General features: G+C 38.4%; 1 protein-coding gene across 2 annotated transcripts; it reads right to left on the bottom strand.

Annotated features, from left to right (window-relative positions):
* Positions 1-3,778: 3,778 nt before the first annotated feature.
* LOC124644923 (protein enabled homolog) lies at positions 3,779-15,376 on the bottom strand. 2 transcript variants are annotated; one of them, XM_047184602.1, is made up of 12 exons: positions 15,088-15,376; positions 14,410-15,007; positions 14,232-14,298; positions 14,060-14,151; positions 11,710-11,791; positions 10,774-10,933; positions 10,616-10,684; positions 10,458-10,538; positions 10,241-10,370; positions 9,706-10,155; positions 9,441-9,629; positions 3,779-4,395 (listed from the first exon to the last, which is right to left on the bottom strand). In XM_047184602.1, exons 2-11 carry the CDS (start codon positions 15,002-15,004, stop codon positions 9,451-9,453), a joined length of 1,905 nt encoding a protein of 634 aa, XP_047040558.1. In that variant the 5' UTR covers positions 15,005-15,007; positions 15,088-15,376; the 3' UTR covers positions 3,779-4,395; positions 9,441-9,450. The 2 variants fall into 2 exon arrangements, with proteins under 2 accessions (XP_047040558.1, XP_047040559.1); XM_047184603.1 differs by lacking the exon at positions 3,779-4,395 and having other exon boundaries at positions 7,891-9,629; positions 15,237-15,368.
* Between the last annotated feature and the right edge of the window lie 479 nt (positions 15,377-15,855).

Raw genomic sequence — 15,855 nt, 5'->3', positions numbered from 1 at the left:
GTTACTAGCCTTACTACCGCGCTGCGCACTCACACAAACGCAAACGATACATGCACAAAGCATACGCAACGATCGTTCAATAAAAATCGTAGATCATCCAGCCTACCCAAATTCACCCAATCACAGTGCGAGTACTCCCACACACTCGCCTCGCCGCTCCCCGCGTGCCCTTGAAGCCGGAACAAACAAGCGCCGACGGCAAGCAGTGTGTTTGATGTCGCCGCCGCTGCTGCGTACGTGCGCTTTGAATTCCGCGACGTGTAGGTACAAAGTGCGAGATGACGGAAAACTACACGAACACGAGTTGGTGGCGATGGTCCGCCTGTATGCGATCAGTGACAACAGTGTACTAACAGCCATCCATCCTCCGAGCCTTTTCCCAATCATGTTGGGGTCGGCTTCCAGTCTAACCGGATTCAGCTGAGTACCAGTGCTTTACAAGAAGCGACTGCCTATCTGACCTCCTCAACCCAGTTACCCGGGCAACCCGATACCCCTTGGTTAGACTGGTGTCAGACTTACTGGCTTCTGACTACCCGTTACGACTGCCAAGGATGTGCAATGACAGCCGTACATACCTACCTATGTTCCGGGAAATGTTTACCGACCGGGAACCCTCATCACGGAGGGTCATGCTGGTCATGTGACAGACTTATGTGCTAGGACCGTTAACTTAGTGCTTTCGACACATTAAAAACGAATGTGATAGTGTTATGTTAGCTGAAGGACAACCAGCTACTTCGTCGTGCTCGATTGTGCCAAGAGTGTGAAGGTGACAGCTTTGAACAGTACCTCCGGGTAACTAAACTAGGTAATTTATTTATTTGTACATTTTGTAAATACGTAGTCAGCTTAATCAATTTTATTAGTGTAAATAAGTTGATTTCTTAACCACGCCAATAATACCTACGAGCCGAAAGAATCACCTCGTGCCTACACTTAACTAACACATCTTTCACCAATTTAATCGAAAAGTAAAAACAAAATTACTACGAAATCTTTACGCTGAATGTTAAAGCAAACCGAAAATGTTATCAATCAGCTGTTAACAGGTCAGTGAACTTTCCTTTAGCGCACTAGTATTACGTCATTAATAAGATTTCCGTGTTCCAAGGTCCTAAGACCGTTAAGAAGGAAGCAAAATTTCTAATTATTAACCAATTTAATTCAAAAATAAAAACTAAATCACTGCGAAAACTTTATGCTGAAAGATAAAGCAAAACGAACATTTTATCAATCAGCTGTTAACATGTTAGTGAACTTTCTTTCGCGCACTAGTATTGCTTATTACTGTAGTTAATAAGATATCTGTATTAAAATGCTCAAAAATTAGTAAGTAAAGTAAAACGAAGTTAATGACAATAATGAAGGTGATTTTCGAAACTTTAGGTAAAATGATTGCTATCGCGTATCACTCGGTCTCGCTCGCTCGCGCGCTCGCGCTGTCATGTCGTAGATAAGACACTCACACATCGACACTCACGCACACACGTAGACATTAGTTTTCTCTGTCTACGCACACATAGCTGCCATCACGCACACACTGTGGCCGCGGGGCAATTCTGTTATGATTTGTGTTTAACCGTGGGCTAAATTCTGAAATACCATGAAATTACAACATCAAAAAAAGCAGCGCATATTAGCTTTTTCCCACCTACCGTAATTCAAATCGATTATTTACGTATTTAATTTTAACCTCCTTGACTATGGCACGGATGCAAATCAACAGCTTGTATAAGGTGGAATGGGGTCTACGAGTCCGGATGCGACACAAAAAAATAGCCCACGAACGTCTGTCTTACAATGTAAAAACTGCGTTTTAACTAAAAATTGTACAAACGATTATGGAACTTTCTGTGATGATGCGATTCTCGTCTTTCTTGATTTCCAAAACATGGAAAAAGTGGCGCTTGCTTCGCTCGCGCATTCAGAATCTGTGACCTCTTGTTTTTGCATTTGCCAATAAACTAAAAGTTATGTATGTTTAGGCTACATTTTGCATCATTTTTGACTTGAGATCTAAAAAATTACAAAAAATATCCCGCTCGCTTCGCTCGCGCTTTCAAACGTTGCTAACGTTATTGGTGCACTCACGGTACGTAACCCTGAGATTGAGCGAAGACGGATGCACGGACATGGCGAAACTATAAGGGGAGCCCTATAAAGCATGGGACAAGGAGAGCAAAGTCAACGTCTTCAACTTACAGAGATAAATTATAGCAGGTGACACAGTCCGACTGTCACCCCTCTCTACTTTAATCACAATAAATTGACAGTTCTTGGATTCTTATTTATTTTTGCTTTTACCTGAACACTCATTTCTCCAAAGTTAAAAAAAAAATTGCCCTTTCTTTGCTCGCGGTTATTTCTTAATTTCTCATTTATTCTGCGCTTACTTTTAGACCTCAAACAAATTGTTGAATCGCCGATGTAACAAAACACTCATAACAACTGGTTTTGCTTCAGTCACATTTTCTTTTTATTTGTGCTTAATTTGAGAGTCCTCAAACCAGCAATTAATACTATTTAGGTACTTTTGTGTCCCACAACCAAAAAAAATTCGCACTCGCTACGCTCGCAGCTTAACGGTGCAACACTTCCTAGTGTTATGGCTGGAAAATAGAAGCGGTGACAAAGAACAAACTTCTCATCAACACAGCTGTCTTATAATTTAAAAACTATACAATACTTACAATATTATTCTATAAGTGATCTAGGTACTTCTGTGTCCCAAAACTCAAAAAATTTCACTCGCCCCGCTCGAGCATCTTTCTTTCATCTTATACCGGGTGTGTCGTTGACAATCACATTAAATGAAATGCGTTAATATACTGGTTAATATATTATGTCGATCTACACAAAGAAAAAATAAAATTACGTACCAAGTAAATATGTAGAATAAAAATGTGCGAAAATTAGAACACCATATAAAAGTCAGTCATGCTCCCTTGAAAACTGACAGCTGTCAACTGATCAAACATTCGATACTCCTAACTTTATCTCTGCTTTACACATGATGTTGTAAATTATAAAAACGAAAAATTATTCCTGTGGTTAAACTACTGAATGGATTAGGTTATTTTCTTTACAATTCGCCATAGAATATCATAAACTATATGCGATAGGATTTAATGTGATTGTGAACGACACACCCTGTATACACATCTTTGCGATTCTTGGCTTACGGTTGTAGAACTTGTGACTTTTTGTAACTCAAAATCTGAAAATATTCTGGCTCGCTTCGCTCGCGCAAATTAAGTTTACAGTGACCGGTCTCAGATTTTTTTTTATATATTAAATCTAACAAAAAGCGCCATCAATGATGTCGACACGTTTTTTCAACTGCTTTTGAGCACTTCTCTTCACAATTTTACAATACATAGGCACCACATGAGTAGAGACGGCACTGACGGTTATTCATTAAAAAAATGAGTCAAATATCGAAAAAAATCGTTTTTTAACATTAAAAGATAGATCCGTGATTTAATTTTGTCGTTTTTTTGAGGATGCTCAATTGTTAGTCGCCCCGGGTGCCACCCGATGCTACGCCGCCACTGCACGCTAGCGGAAGTAACAATAACAAACTCGTTGAACAATCGCAGTTGGGGGACTTTTCTTTGGAACAGTTGCTCAGCGATTTTTCAAATTCTCCAACTTTATAGAAGGCATATATAGATAACATTCAAGGTAAGGAAGGTATTGTAGGTTTTGGCGATTCTTCAAATAATAGGAGAACAGAAATAAACACCCGACAAAAAAAAAACAGAAAGTCCTGGTGTTTGGGTATCATAATACATTTTATTTGTTTGATTCACACTGAATCTAGGAATCTATTGAAGCAATGATGTTTCAGAAATAAAGTGATTAAATAACTACATTCGACAATATCTATGTAAATTTTTAAACACAGCACAGATATCAAAAAATTTAATAATAAAACAGGAGGCATTCTTGGAAGTTAAAATTCTTAAAATATTTTGGTATCGTTACAGAAAAGTTAGACAGACGTTTATCACTTGTTTAAAATTATCAAAAATATTGTTTTGAACACGTATCAAACGCCTGTTTAACCTTTTTTGTAACAACACCTGCTATCATTACGTATAAATGGTATAGATCTATAACTTGCAAAAGGTAATAATATATAATAATATCCCTGAGGCAGCTTTGCCTTTAACTTACCCCATCGTAATTCATATCTCGGAACTTATTTAGATTATGTACTTTACAGAAGAGTTCATTTTGCATCTCAGCAAGGAACTACGCCCTCTAATTGTTCACACCTTATAATCTTTAAAATTACAAATAGACCTTATTACTAAAAGAGTGTCCATTTCACTTCACGTATCACAAGCGTTCATATTCTTTATTGATACGGCTAAGCGGGACATACACCTACGACAAAATAAGATAAAGTTATAAAAGATGCATACTCTTTCCGCAACGACGCATTTATGACTAAATCGCTTGACACGGTTAATACAACGCAGCGCAGGCCCGCCAAGCCATCCCAAATGTTTCTCTATTTATTGTGCAAAGGCAAAATGTAAGTAGCTCGTTGCTTAGAAACAGTCGCGAGAATCTATAGATAACTAAGTTAAACAAAGCTCGATGTTGACCGTTAATGGGTTAAGGTCTGTGTCAAAATGCATTTTCCACCATATTCATAGCCAGCAGAAAAAGGTTGGAGGATTTAAACTTTGCCTAGCTACTATCTGAGCAAGATTTCTGGTAAATTATAATAATTGAATTTCCAAAAGATATACACAGGGGCCCGATTCTCCTAAGTTAATAATGTCAAAATCGAATCGCAATATGATCGCAATAGCAGTTTTAACCATATCGGGCATTCTGCTACTGTCTACGCCGGAACGCAACCCGTGAAACGGAACGGCTACGCGGGGCGACGTGTGCGGGGGGTTCCGGTGAACTACGCTGCCATTTTTTCTCCCGTACGAAACGCATCGTAACATCGTTATTTTCCGAAATATTGTTATAACTATTGTCAAAATACAAACGTTAAATCATATTGAGGTCGGTTTTATTTACCGCCCAAACAGCTACTAATAAAAGACCAATCGTATTCGATTGACATTTGATTGGTGTGCGATTGGTCTGCTATTTCGGTGATTTTGGTCTATACGGTAGTTTGCTGTACAATCATTTTGCAATCGTAAATCATTTGCAGACAAAATGATTCATTATTGAATGACAGAAAAGGATAAAAACGTTTATATCAAAGAAAAAATAGCGGAATACCACATACGCTTCAATCGTAATCGAGTCGGGATTGGATCTCAGTCGAATCGAGTCGAACGTGAATCGTATGTTGCTTAAGTAAAATTTGGAGAATCGGGCCCCAGGTCAATTTGTCAGCAGAGCTAAAGTAAAGAGGTAAGCAATATCTTGGGTGCTAAGAGATGATTTACTACGGAGCACAAAATAACTAGCGGAGTTGCCCTAACGCAGTTAGGTCAGGCGCCTTCAAGTAGGTCAAATACGTCACGGCAGGCGTGGCTGGACACCGCCCATATAGTGTGCGTTACCCAGGCCAGATGTTGTCGAAAATGGTCATTTTAATCTTAAAGATAATTAGTTGTGCGGCTTCTGTAATTGTTGCGCACATTTTTAAATTTGTTGCGCTTATAGTTTTTTAATTATTTCACAAAAACATTTCCTGCTGGCGTAACGTTACCCCAGCCAGACCTATTTCTTTCTAATGGGAATATTTAAAAAAATATTACCTATAAAATTAGTTGTCTAGATAAAGTAAATGTTGTGCCATATTTTGTATTTGTTCTTTCTTCGATTGCGAAGTTATTCGAGATTTTGCTGGGGTAACGTTTTTGGTTTTGCTAGATCTCTGAAATGTTTAAGCGGATTCTTATCATATTTTGTACATGACTTCCTAAGACTTAGTTTAAATTTGTTCGGCAATAATAAAACCAAAATAATGCGTATCTTAAAGGTTATTTCATTAAATGAAAAAACATTTCAATTGGTCCCAGCACTCTCAATAAGAAGTCTAAAGACTTACTTTAAACGTTATTTGAAAGCTTGTAACTGCCTTCAAATGTTTGTGAAGTTTCATTAGTATCCTGTAAGTATTTAACAAGTTATGATGATATTCAGTTCTTCACGAGCACGGTCTTGATGCGTGCGGTGTTATTTGACCACTGGATTGGATATATAAACTGAATGTTATCTCAATAATTAGTTATATAGATCAGTTGTATGTCAGTAAAATTTCAGCTCAGTACATTGGATAATTAATGAGATAATACGATTAAAGTCATTAGGAAGTGAATGACCGTGGTAACCCGACCAAGTTTAGGTGGTTACGAAAAAGCGAAAACGCAGAACATTATACTATCTTTTGAAATGTTTAGTATAATACGCCTTACAATTTCGGTACAGACGCGTACACTATTAAATATACACTGTTAAATAAGACATACGTAAGTTTAGTGTTAACTGAAAAAAACATTGTATATTATTTATTGTCTGTGATCATTACATATTCCAATATGTGTATATTTAAATAAAAACTGTAACTGTGTACTGTGTATACTGAAATCTATAATTTAAGTAAAAAATAATAGAAAATTTTAAAAAAAAGCGATATTACCATTTGTAATTTTTATCTGTGATTGTTTTTAATTATAAGTATAATAATACTTTAAAAGTTCAATTGAAATGATTATTTTACCTGCCAATAAAAAATCTTTAAAAATCATGTACTTAGTTTTTTTTTTACTTTTGTACATGTCAGTACTAAATTTGTAACACTATCTTACATATTTTAGAAGGTACCATAATGTTCTGCGTTTTCGCTTTTTCGTAACCACCTAAACTTGGTCGGGTTACCACGGTCATTCACTTCCTAATGACTTTAATCGTATTATCTCATTAATTATCCAATGTACTGAGCTGAAATTTTACTGACATACAACTGATCTATATAACTAATTATTGAGATAACATTCAGTTTATATATCCAATCCAGTGGCCAAATAACACCGCACGCATCAAGACCGTGCTCGTGAAGAACTGAATATCATCATAACTTGTTAAATACTTACAGGATACTAATGAAACTTCACAAACATTTGAAGGCAGTTACAAGCTTTCAAATAACGTTTAAAGTAAGTCTTTAGACTTCTTATTGAGAGTGCTGGGACCAATTGAAATGTTTTTTCATTTAATGAAATAACCTTTAAGATATGCATTATTTTGGTTTTATTATTGCCGAACAAATTTAAACTAAGTCCTAGGAAGTCATGTACAAAATATGATAAGAATCCGCTTAACCATTTCAGAGATCTAGCAAAACCAAAAACGTTACCCCAGCAAAATCTCGAATAACTTCGCAACCGAAGAAAGAACAAATACAAAATATGGCACAACATTTACTTTATCTAGACAACTAATTCTATAGGTAATATTTATTTAAATATTCCCATTAGAAAGAAATAGGTCTGGCTGGGGTAACGTTACGCCAGCAGGAAATGTTTTTGTGAAATAATTAAAAAACTATAAGCGCAACAAATTTAAAAATGTGCGCAACAATTACAGAAGCCGCACAACTAATTATCTATAAGATTAAAATGACCATTTTCGACAACATCTGGCCTGGGTAACGCACACGCCCATATACCGTCCTTCACATCAAACTGACATCTTGTCATAGTAGTAATTTTACCACAATTTCAACAGATTTTATTTGTTACTACTCGATTAAAACGATAAAATTAGCTATCATTATAATTGTAGAAATTGCTCAGGATCCAAACTCAAACATACCAATAGGATAACATTTCACGTGTAAGTAGCAATCCTTCGCAATGCGCGCACAGTTAAATAAATGTCAGGGAAATGAAACAAATCAGATATCATTTCAATTAAAAAATATATTTTGTATTTCAGGTACAAATATCAGGTACACTCGTCATAGCACAGCGTATAATATTCTCTAGAATCTTATCTAATATAAAAATTGTCTCAGTCGAATTTTCCTTAAGGCTCTAGACAGACGGACTGCAATCCAACTGCAAATTTGCAGTTCGGATGCAGTTTAAGTGCAGTTGACACGACTGCAATAGAACTGCAGACCGCAAACCAACCGCGCAGTCCGATTGCAGTTGGGATGCAGTCTGCGTGCAGTCGTGTTCTGAACTTGATTTGCAGTTCTATTGCAGTCGTATCAACTGCATTCAAACTGCCCTTGAACTGCAAATTGTAGTCGAAATGCAGTCCGTCTGTCTAGAGCCTTAAAGAGGAAAGTAAATCGTTACACTACTTAAACTAATAACGTCGCCTTTCAGCAGTTGTCACTAAGGCCCTTAAATGGCATATAAGGCTAAAAATCTTCGGTATAATAATATTGTCAGGGAACAAAAAATCATAGTTCGTACCGATATTTGGTAAGTTGTTTGACTACAAATGCCCACCCACGACAGACATATTTTAGGACAGATAATCGGAGCGATAGTAGGACTAGCTAGGATTTCCTGACCGCCGTTTTGTAGGTCATTGACGTGGACGTTGTACTACATAAAATCAGTCACCGATTAATCGGTCGTGGGCGGGCAGCACAATAAGAATTTCAAGATGACGTAGCATTGAATAGTGTTAACTAAGGAATAGGTTCCAAATATTGTTAATATAATAACCATCGCAAAGGCAGATATTGCAGTCACTTAACATTTTAAAATGCACATTATATCACAACAAGCCTAATCAGACTCTCTTTGTCTCAGGTTTATGAGATACCTACAAAATATATCATATATCACAGTTTAATATCAACATTTTTATTTGAGATGACTATTTTTCAATAACTCTGTACAGTTCATTTTGTAAACGGGATAACTTATCGGTAACTTACATCTATCGTTAAATTCCTTATCATTATAAAATCACAATTTTCACAATACTTATTTCAGTAAATAATACATAAGCAGTAGCAGTAATAATTCGCAAATAGCATAAGTTTTCTTACAAACTAGTAAATCAGTCTCATTATTTTCGTTACTCATCGTAATTAAACATTGTCACATAAATTACATGGTTCATAAAAAATAATATTTTTAGCGTAGGAAAGATCCTTTATCTAAGATATTATTATCGTGACCAGTAAAATGTAATCTTAAAACGGTACATTCTTAGTAAAATACACGGAAGGATGCAAAACCATTAAAAACAATGTCATTCGATGGGCTCATCTCATTTTTTAAACCTAAAATCATTATTCTCGTTGCTACTCTGGCCTCTTCAACACATAAATTAATTGATAAAAGTGTAAAAAATACTAATCATAATAGTGTAAAAATTACTAATCATAATAGTGTAAAAATTAATCATTAAGATCAGCATGAGATCATAAGTTCATATATAAAAATTCGCATTTGGAGCTTCGTCATCAGTGGCAGTACACATACCTCGTCAGATTTATTGGAATGGGGGATAGTGATGCGGCTGAGGAGGGTATCTGCCCATAACATACGGATTATAATGTTGTGCGCTTTGCACGGGTGGTGCCGTCGCCGAAGTGGAGGGCCGCGAAGGTGCTTGAGTTACACCCACTCGTATGGGAGAGTTCGGGTACGTCTGCTGAACGTTCGGTACATCTGCAAGGCATTCAAACTGTAAGCGTGAGTCTCGTCGACACGACAAGTCCGTCAGGGTGACATTTGCATGACTCACGGTTCGAGGGTGTCGGGTACGGCTGCGGATAGTAGCCGCGAGTGGGTGGCGGCGGTACGGCCGCTTGATAAGGCACATAAGCGGGCGCGGCGCGGACCGCCGGGGGATGCGGCGCGGCGGAGGGAGGAGGCGCCGCACTCGGCGGGAGCGGCGCCGGCGCGGGATGCGTCACGCCGGACACGTGCGGCGGCGTCGACTGATGAGCTGCGCCGCCCGCTGACACGCTGGGGTACGTCCGCACCGCGACACTCGTTGCGCTCGGGTATCTGCTGGCACTCGGGACGCCCGCTGGAGCCGCAGCCTCCCCTTTGTGCCCGTTCACGAAATGGTTGAACCCGTTCGGTGCACTGTTGTTTACGTTACTAGTGCTCGGTCTACTCCGATCTGCCACTGCTGTATCTTTTGCGCGAGATTCGTTTGCTTGAGTTTTTTCCGTATTCAGCGCGTTAGCTGAAAAGTAATTATTTCCATGAATTCACTGGTACTAGGAAATATGTACATGCACTCGTTGGGAAATGAAGCTCTGTCTAGTTACATTTCCGAATAACTTCCAAAACGGCTTGTAGTACTTCCGTAGATGAATGAGTGACAGGATTGGACCTCCTGGTCAGTGCAGTCAGGGAGTGCAACAGCGACTCTTCCACTCCTGTAGTAGGTGCAGGCGCCTGAACAATATGAAAACAGAAACATTTTATTCATGCAAGTTATCTACAGTTTTTGTCATCGATATAGTGACGATATTCAATACTTACGGGCTCCACCACGTTTCTTTGGTTACTGAACACGTAATCCATCAGTTGAAGTAGGAACTGTTTCGGCACGGTAGATGTACCCTGCAAATTATAATGTCATTTAGTTACGTAACTACTAACTAACTTAGTTGTGATAATTGCAGCTTAACCAGACTTACAGAAACGAACGATGCAGCTTGGCTGAACTGGGAAAGTGGATCCTGTGCTTGCGCCTGTTGAGACGACCCCTGAGGTAACACACAACACACGCACATTAATAATACGAAGTCATACTGTAACAACAATTAACCCCTGGCGAAATATAAATCTGCATTACCTCTATATAATCATCCAATATGCGAAACAATTCCGGACTGACCATTGACTTCAAAAACAAACGCTCATTTTCAAGTTCTTCCAGAGATTTTTCACACCTATATGTTTGATATTCCCTCTCGCACTCCAACTTTTGCATTTCCTGTCGGTACAGCTCGATCCTAAAGGTAAGATTTAAACTATGTTAATGCAACTCTAGTCCATAAAATAAAATAAATAATAGCGTGTAGCAGCTAATTTCTAATACTGCATAAGCCTACCTCCATCGTAACGTATAGCCGTTTACGTATATATTACCGCACGGCATAGCGCTCAAACCGACGACCACGATAACACGATACCATCAATCCAAGAACCGTTATGGCAATGTGTAGATAAATTATCGTCGCTGTGCAGGCTCATCCGATGTGTGATAATGATACTTTCCTATTCCATTGATTCCAACTAATGAAAACTATACGTACTTGACATTGTCAGTTCAAAATATACATTGTTGTATCCAAACGCTTGTTTGTTATTTTGATGAACTTTCCGATAGGTTGTTAAATCGCACAGCATTTTCTTCGACTACGAACCGAGAATATGAGTATTCCTTTCAAATTCATTAGTTATTATCTATTAGGCAGAATTCAAGTAAACATGACAGTCTAACTTTATGAGGCGGATGTGTCCGTACATTTAAAATTTTGCATGGATAATGCAAGCAAGAATATGAACATTATTACATACTGAATACTAAAAATTCGCTTCACGAAAACTTTAACTCGGAATCAGAACACGCTTCGCTTAATGACACTCGCCGATTCATGATCACTTTTATATTTCGTCATGTTCGATAATGTAAAATTCCCGTAACACAGCATACAATATTGAACTCAAATATGTTTGAAATAATATCATGCGTACAAATATGGAGAAGAATCTTATTATTCCAAACCTGAGTTCCCGCTGGATACAGTTTTCGCAGATGCTGTCAACTACATTGGAGCACTCCGCTTTCCTCGCTTTGCTTGGCCCGGCTGAGAACAAAATAAATACGCGCCAAGCAAATAACATTAGCTATCCTAAATATATTATTTATGTTAAATGCGTCCAAGAAATATACATTCTGAAGCAGTAACGCACCGGTGTTTTTATGTTTTATTATAAACCAAGGATCACGCAAGTAAACAACGATACAAGATATGATTGATAAAAGATTGCACTTAGATTAACGCTTTTATAATAGACCAACCAAGCCAGCTGTGCCGATGACCAAAGGGGAACTAAAGTTTGACGGAAATTTATTATTCCGACCGGATTGACTCTTTTAAACATTCAAAATAATATACAAATTATAGCACAACAATTTCTATTAAAAAAATAAATAAAAAAATATCCTAATTTTTAAACGCAATAATATAATAGATTGAAGTTAATAAACGATTATATTGTTTTGTATATCTCGATGCAGGACTCATCAAGAATGATGAAGTCCTCCTAGCCAATTATCGACTACGTCGGCTGTTCTCATATAAGGAGTTCAGCCAACTGCGCAGGACATGTTACAGTGCATAAGCACAGGTGGACTCACTATTCCCACAAAATGATTTCGGCCGGTCCCGAGAATCGAACCCGAGAACCTCGTGCTCAGCAGCCGACACGTACAAATAACACATTTGACTTTTATATTCTGTCCAAGTTATACAGTTGGCCAAGTTACAACAGGTTGCTTGGTGGGTCTATAAGTGCTTTTCCTTTAGCTCTACTGTCTGTGTCACCAATCTATTTTCAGTCTAGAAAAACTTTAGTCACCCTTGGTTTAGAACCCATTCGAATGCTGGTAATGTAACAATTGAGCTGATTCTGAACCAACGACATAATTTTATTCATTGTTGTGAACTAGTGACTCGGCAAAGTGCAACTCTTTCGTTTGCACTGAGTGCAGAGTCCACAATTATGTTCTTTAGTTTAAGAGGACTAAACACCTGAGGATGCAAGTATATATAGATAATAACATTTCAGTTCAGTTGGGACCACGTTCAGTGGTGTGAGCTGTCGCTTCTTAAAGCGATGGAGCTCAGTATCGGATCCCGATCAGTGACATCTAACCAACTTGTGCAAATACATATAAAGACTCGCATTATCAGAAAGAAAGCAATTTAGCCAAATATCCTTGCTACGCCAAGGGTTCAGAATCAAATAGAAAAATCATACATATGCAAACTTTAGTAGAATGCACTTTAAAAGTGTGTTTTAGGTTAGTAGTTAGGTAGACAATTACGCAAAGTTACAATTTAAAATGCACTGTGTTCAGAATGTAACAAATTATTAGCCAACAAAATATATAACGTGGAAAGGCCAAATAGCATTCAATTATTACTTTCTTGTTAATTTTTTGTGGCATGTTGACACTTTTGTTGACTAATAACTACATAGTCAACACAAGAACTGTGCGATATCGGCATCCGTATAGCATCTTGTTTCTGAGACTTTATCAAACATTCAATAAAAATACTTTCGCATATTCTGTGACATTCGTGTACCAACAAAATCGCACTATTCTAGTGTTAACTACAAATTCGAAAAAGTTAACTGTGTTTCGCCACTATGTGGTTAATATAAGCAATTATTACAAGGTTGACGTCTGTTTCTAGACATCTTGATAGAATGCATAAGTTATTGTTCAAGTTCAAGAAACATAAAGTTAAATTTTAATTTTATAAAACAAATACTCTCATCTTCTTTTCATCAGTGTTGATTTATCAAATTCACAAAGTATTGCAAGCTAGACTTATCCCATGGTTTCACCCGTGCCCCAGTGGTGCTTATTCCCATAGACTGACAAGATATAGCTCTTGTTACTGAGATAATGCAGCTTCCCAATAGTGATTAGTTCCCAGTAGGTTCCCGTATTCAATGCAAACAAACAATCAAATTGTTCCTCTTTATTTAATTTGAATAATACATTCACAAAGTACAGATGCATTTCAAACAAGTTTGCTATTTATAATTTACTTGCAAACCATTCATATGTAGATCTGACGTTACACAAAAAGCCTAAGCATCTTAAGAAAATATGAAAGAGAAATTACAGGTAACAGTAAAACAGACTCCTTTAAGTAATTCCAAAATATTTTGTGCTAATATTCGCGAATGCTAAGATTATTTATTTGAATTTATTAATAATTATACTTTATTTCGGAAACTATCTTTATTTTTGCTTTTCGCCGAGCATTCATTCATTTGTGTTATTCAAAAACGACTGCCTAGTTTCTTTACTGTAATAATGTAGCCAAGACATTTACCCTCTGCAGGCTCGGCAGCACGCTTCAATGCACCGGTTTTGTTTGGAGCTATGTTTGTTGGCAGTGGAGGAGGAGGTCTACTTGCATCAAACCTGAAATGCAACAGACCAATGTAACAGACTGCAAAAAAATATTTATTCCTTACCATACGTTGTTGTTGACAACCACTTACATGGCAGGTAGAGGTGGTGGTGGCTGTGTTGCAGAAAACAAAGCGGTTGTGTGGAAGGGAGGTGGAGCTGAAAATAATAACAGTATCAATTATAAACACTAGAATGCACTTTCATTACAACAAAATAGGCATTATATTGTGAATACGTTATTTATAGTAGTGCTTCGTATTGAAATACCTGAAAATATGGGTGGAGTCATGCGAACAGGCGCAGTGGCAGCAGTGGGCGGCGGCGGTGGAGGTGGCGGCGCCAGTAACGGGGGCAGCGGTGCTGGGGGTGGAGGCGGCGGCGCCACGACTGCCGGCGGCGGCGGAGGCGCCGCTGAGGTCGGTGGAGGCGGCGGCGGTGGAGGAGGGGGTGGCGGTGCTTGCACCATGTACTCGCTCATATACATGTTTTTGGGGGCGGAAGACATCGCTGCATATCTTTCAGCCAATACTCTTGGTAACTGCCCTGTAGTCAGAAAAAGGTTCTCCTCCTCTCTGGAAGTATGCAAATACGTACAATCTGGCCTCATACACCCTGTCCTGTTCTGGTAATCGTGACAGAACTTTAGGATTTCTTTCATGTATTCCACATCTAATTCATGGCGGAATCTACATTGAGCTCCTTTGTTGCAAATACCCCAGACAAAGTTGCGGCATCTCTTGTTTTGTGGATCCGTCGACGAAGCATTTCTAAGCCGTGGGTCTGTTGGAGCTACTGATGATGATGGTGCCGACTGTTGCGGCAAAGGCGGCTGACGGCCATTTTGCTCATTGTTGTTACTCATGAACTGGAATGAAATGCAAACAGAGATAATATACCTATTTTAACCCATATATGACTAAACACGAAAGCAACGGATAAACTTACCGCAGCAAACTATGTTCACTGTCAACTTGGTATTCAAATCAAGCCAAACAGGTTATTGTCGTTCAAAACACCACGACTTCCAGCAGTTGTATCAAATCTCCCGTTTACGCTATGTTACCCAGGGGTTATTAACATTGTTAAATACGTACGCTCGCCACCTCCAATGTTATAAAACTAATTCTTTTCTCAGCGCACCCCCGACACCCTCAATAAAGGGCAAAACTTTCTATATCCTTCTACCATACACACAACCATAGAGGCACACAACCACAAAACTTGCTTGACACTTTTGACCATAGATGTAATATATTATGTCTATGCTCTTGACAGACACTACCAAGCATCGAGGTATTAAGCCCCCAGTACACATTGGCCCAAGCGTGGCCAATACACGCCATCACCAATGTGTACACGGGGTATTGGTGTACGTTGGCGGACATTTGTCAATGTTGGCGCGCATTCGGCGAGTTGTCGGTTTTTTGGGCGCACATCAAAGGAATCGTGGCCCAGCTTGGCCTGTGGTGTTTACACATTCGGCCAATGTTTAGTTCGTCACCGGCCGCTGAGTATAGTATACCCTTTTGTATTGCGCGTAAAAATAAATATAGTAGTAAATATGGTAGTAAATATAGTAGTGAAGTATAATATAAATATAATAATATAAATATAGTAGTGTAGGTAGTAAACAAATAAATAGCCGCAGCCTTAGTTACAACGACGTCCATCGCAAGTGGTTTGCCAGGCAGCAATGAGCCATGCGCCAATGTG

The sequence above is a fragment of the Helicoverpa zea genome, chromosome 31 (assembly GCF_022581195.2).
Source record: "Helicoverpa zea isolate HzStark_Cry1AcR chromosome 31, ilHelZeax1.1, whole genome shotgun sequence".
Taxonomy (NCBI): Eukaryota; Metazoa; Arthropoda; class Insecta; order Lepidoptera; family Noctuidae; genus Helicoverpa; species Helicoverpa zea.
This window is presented reverse-complemented; position numbering and strand designations above follow the sequence as displayed.

Bases quoted from the DNA above. Each gene is read 5' to 3' on its own strand.
- LOC124644923 (XM_047184602.1), bottom strand. From the start codon at position 15,004: ATGAGTAACAACAATGAGCAAAATGGCCGTCAGCCGCCTTTGCCGCAA. The intron at 14,299-14,409 runs GTATTTCAATAC...TATTATTTTCAG, and splicing joins GACTCCACCCATATTTTCAG to CTCCACCTCCCTTCCACACA. The intron at 10,539-10,615 runs GTAAGTCTGGTT...TATAATTTGCAG, and splicing joins AAGCTGCATCGTTCGTTTCT to GGTACATCTACCGTGCCGAA.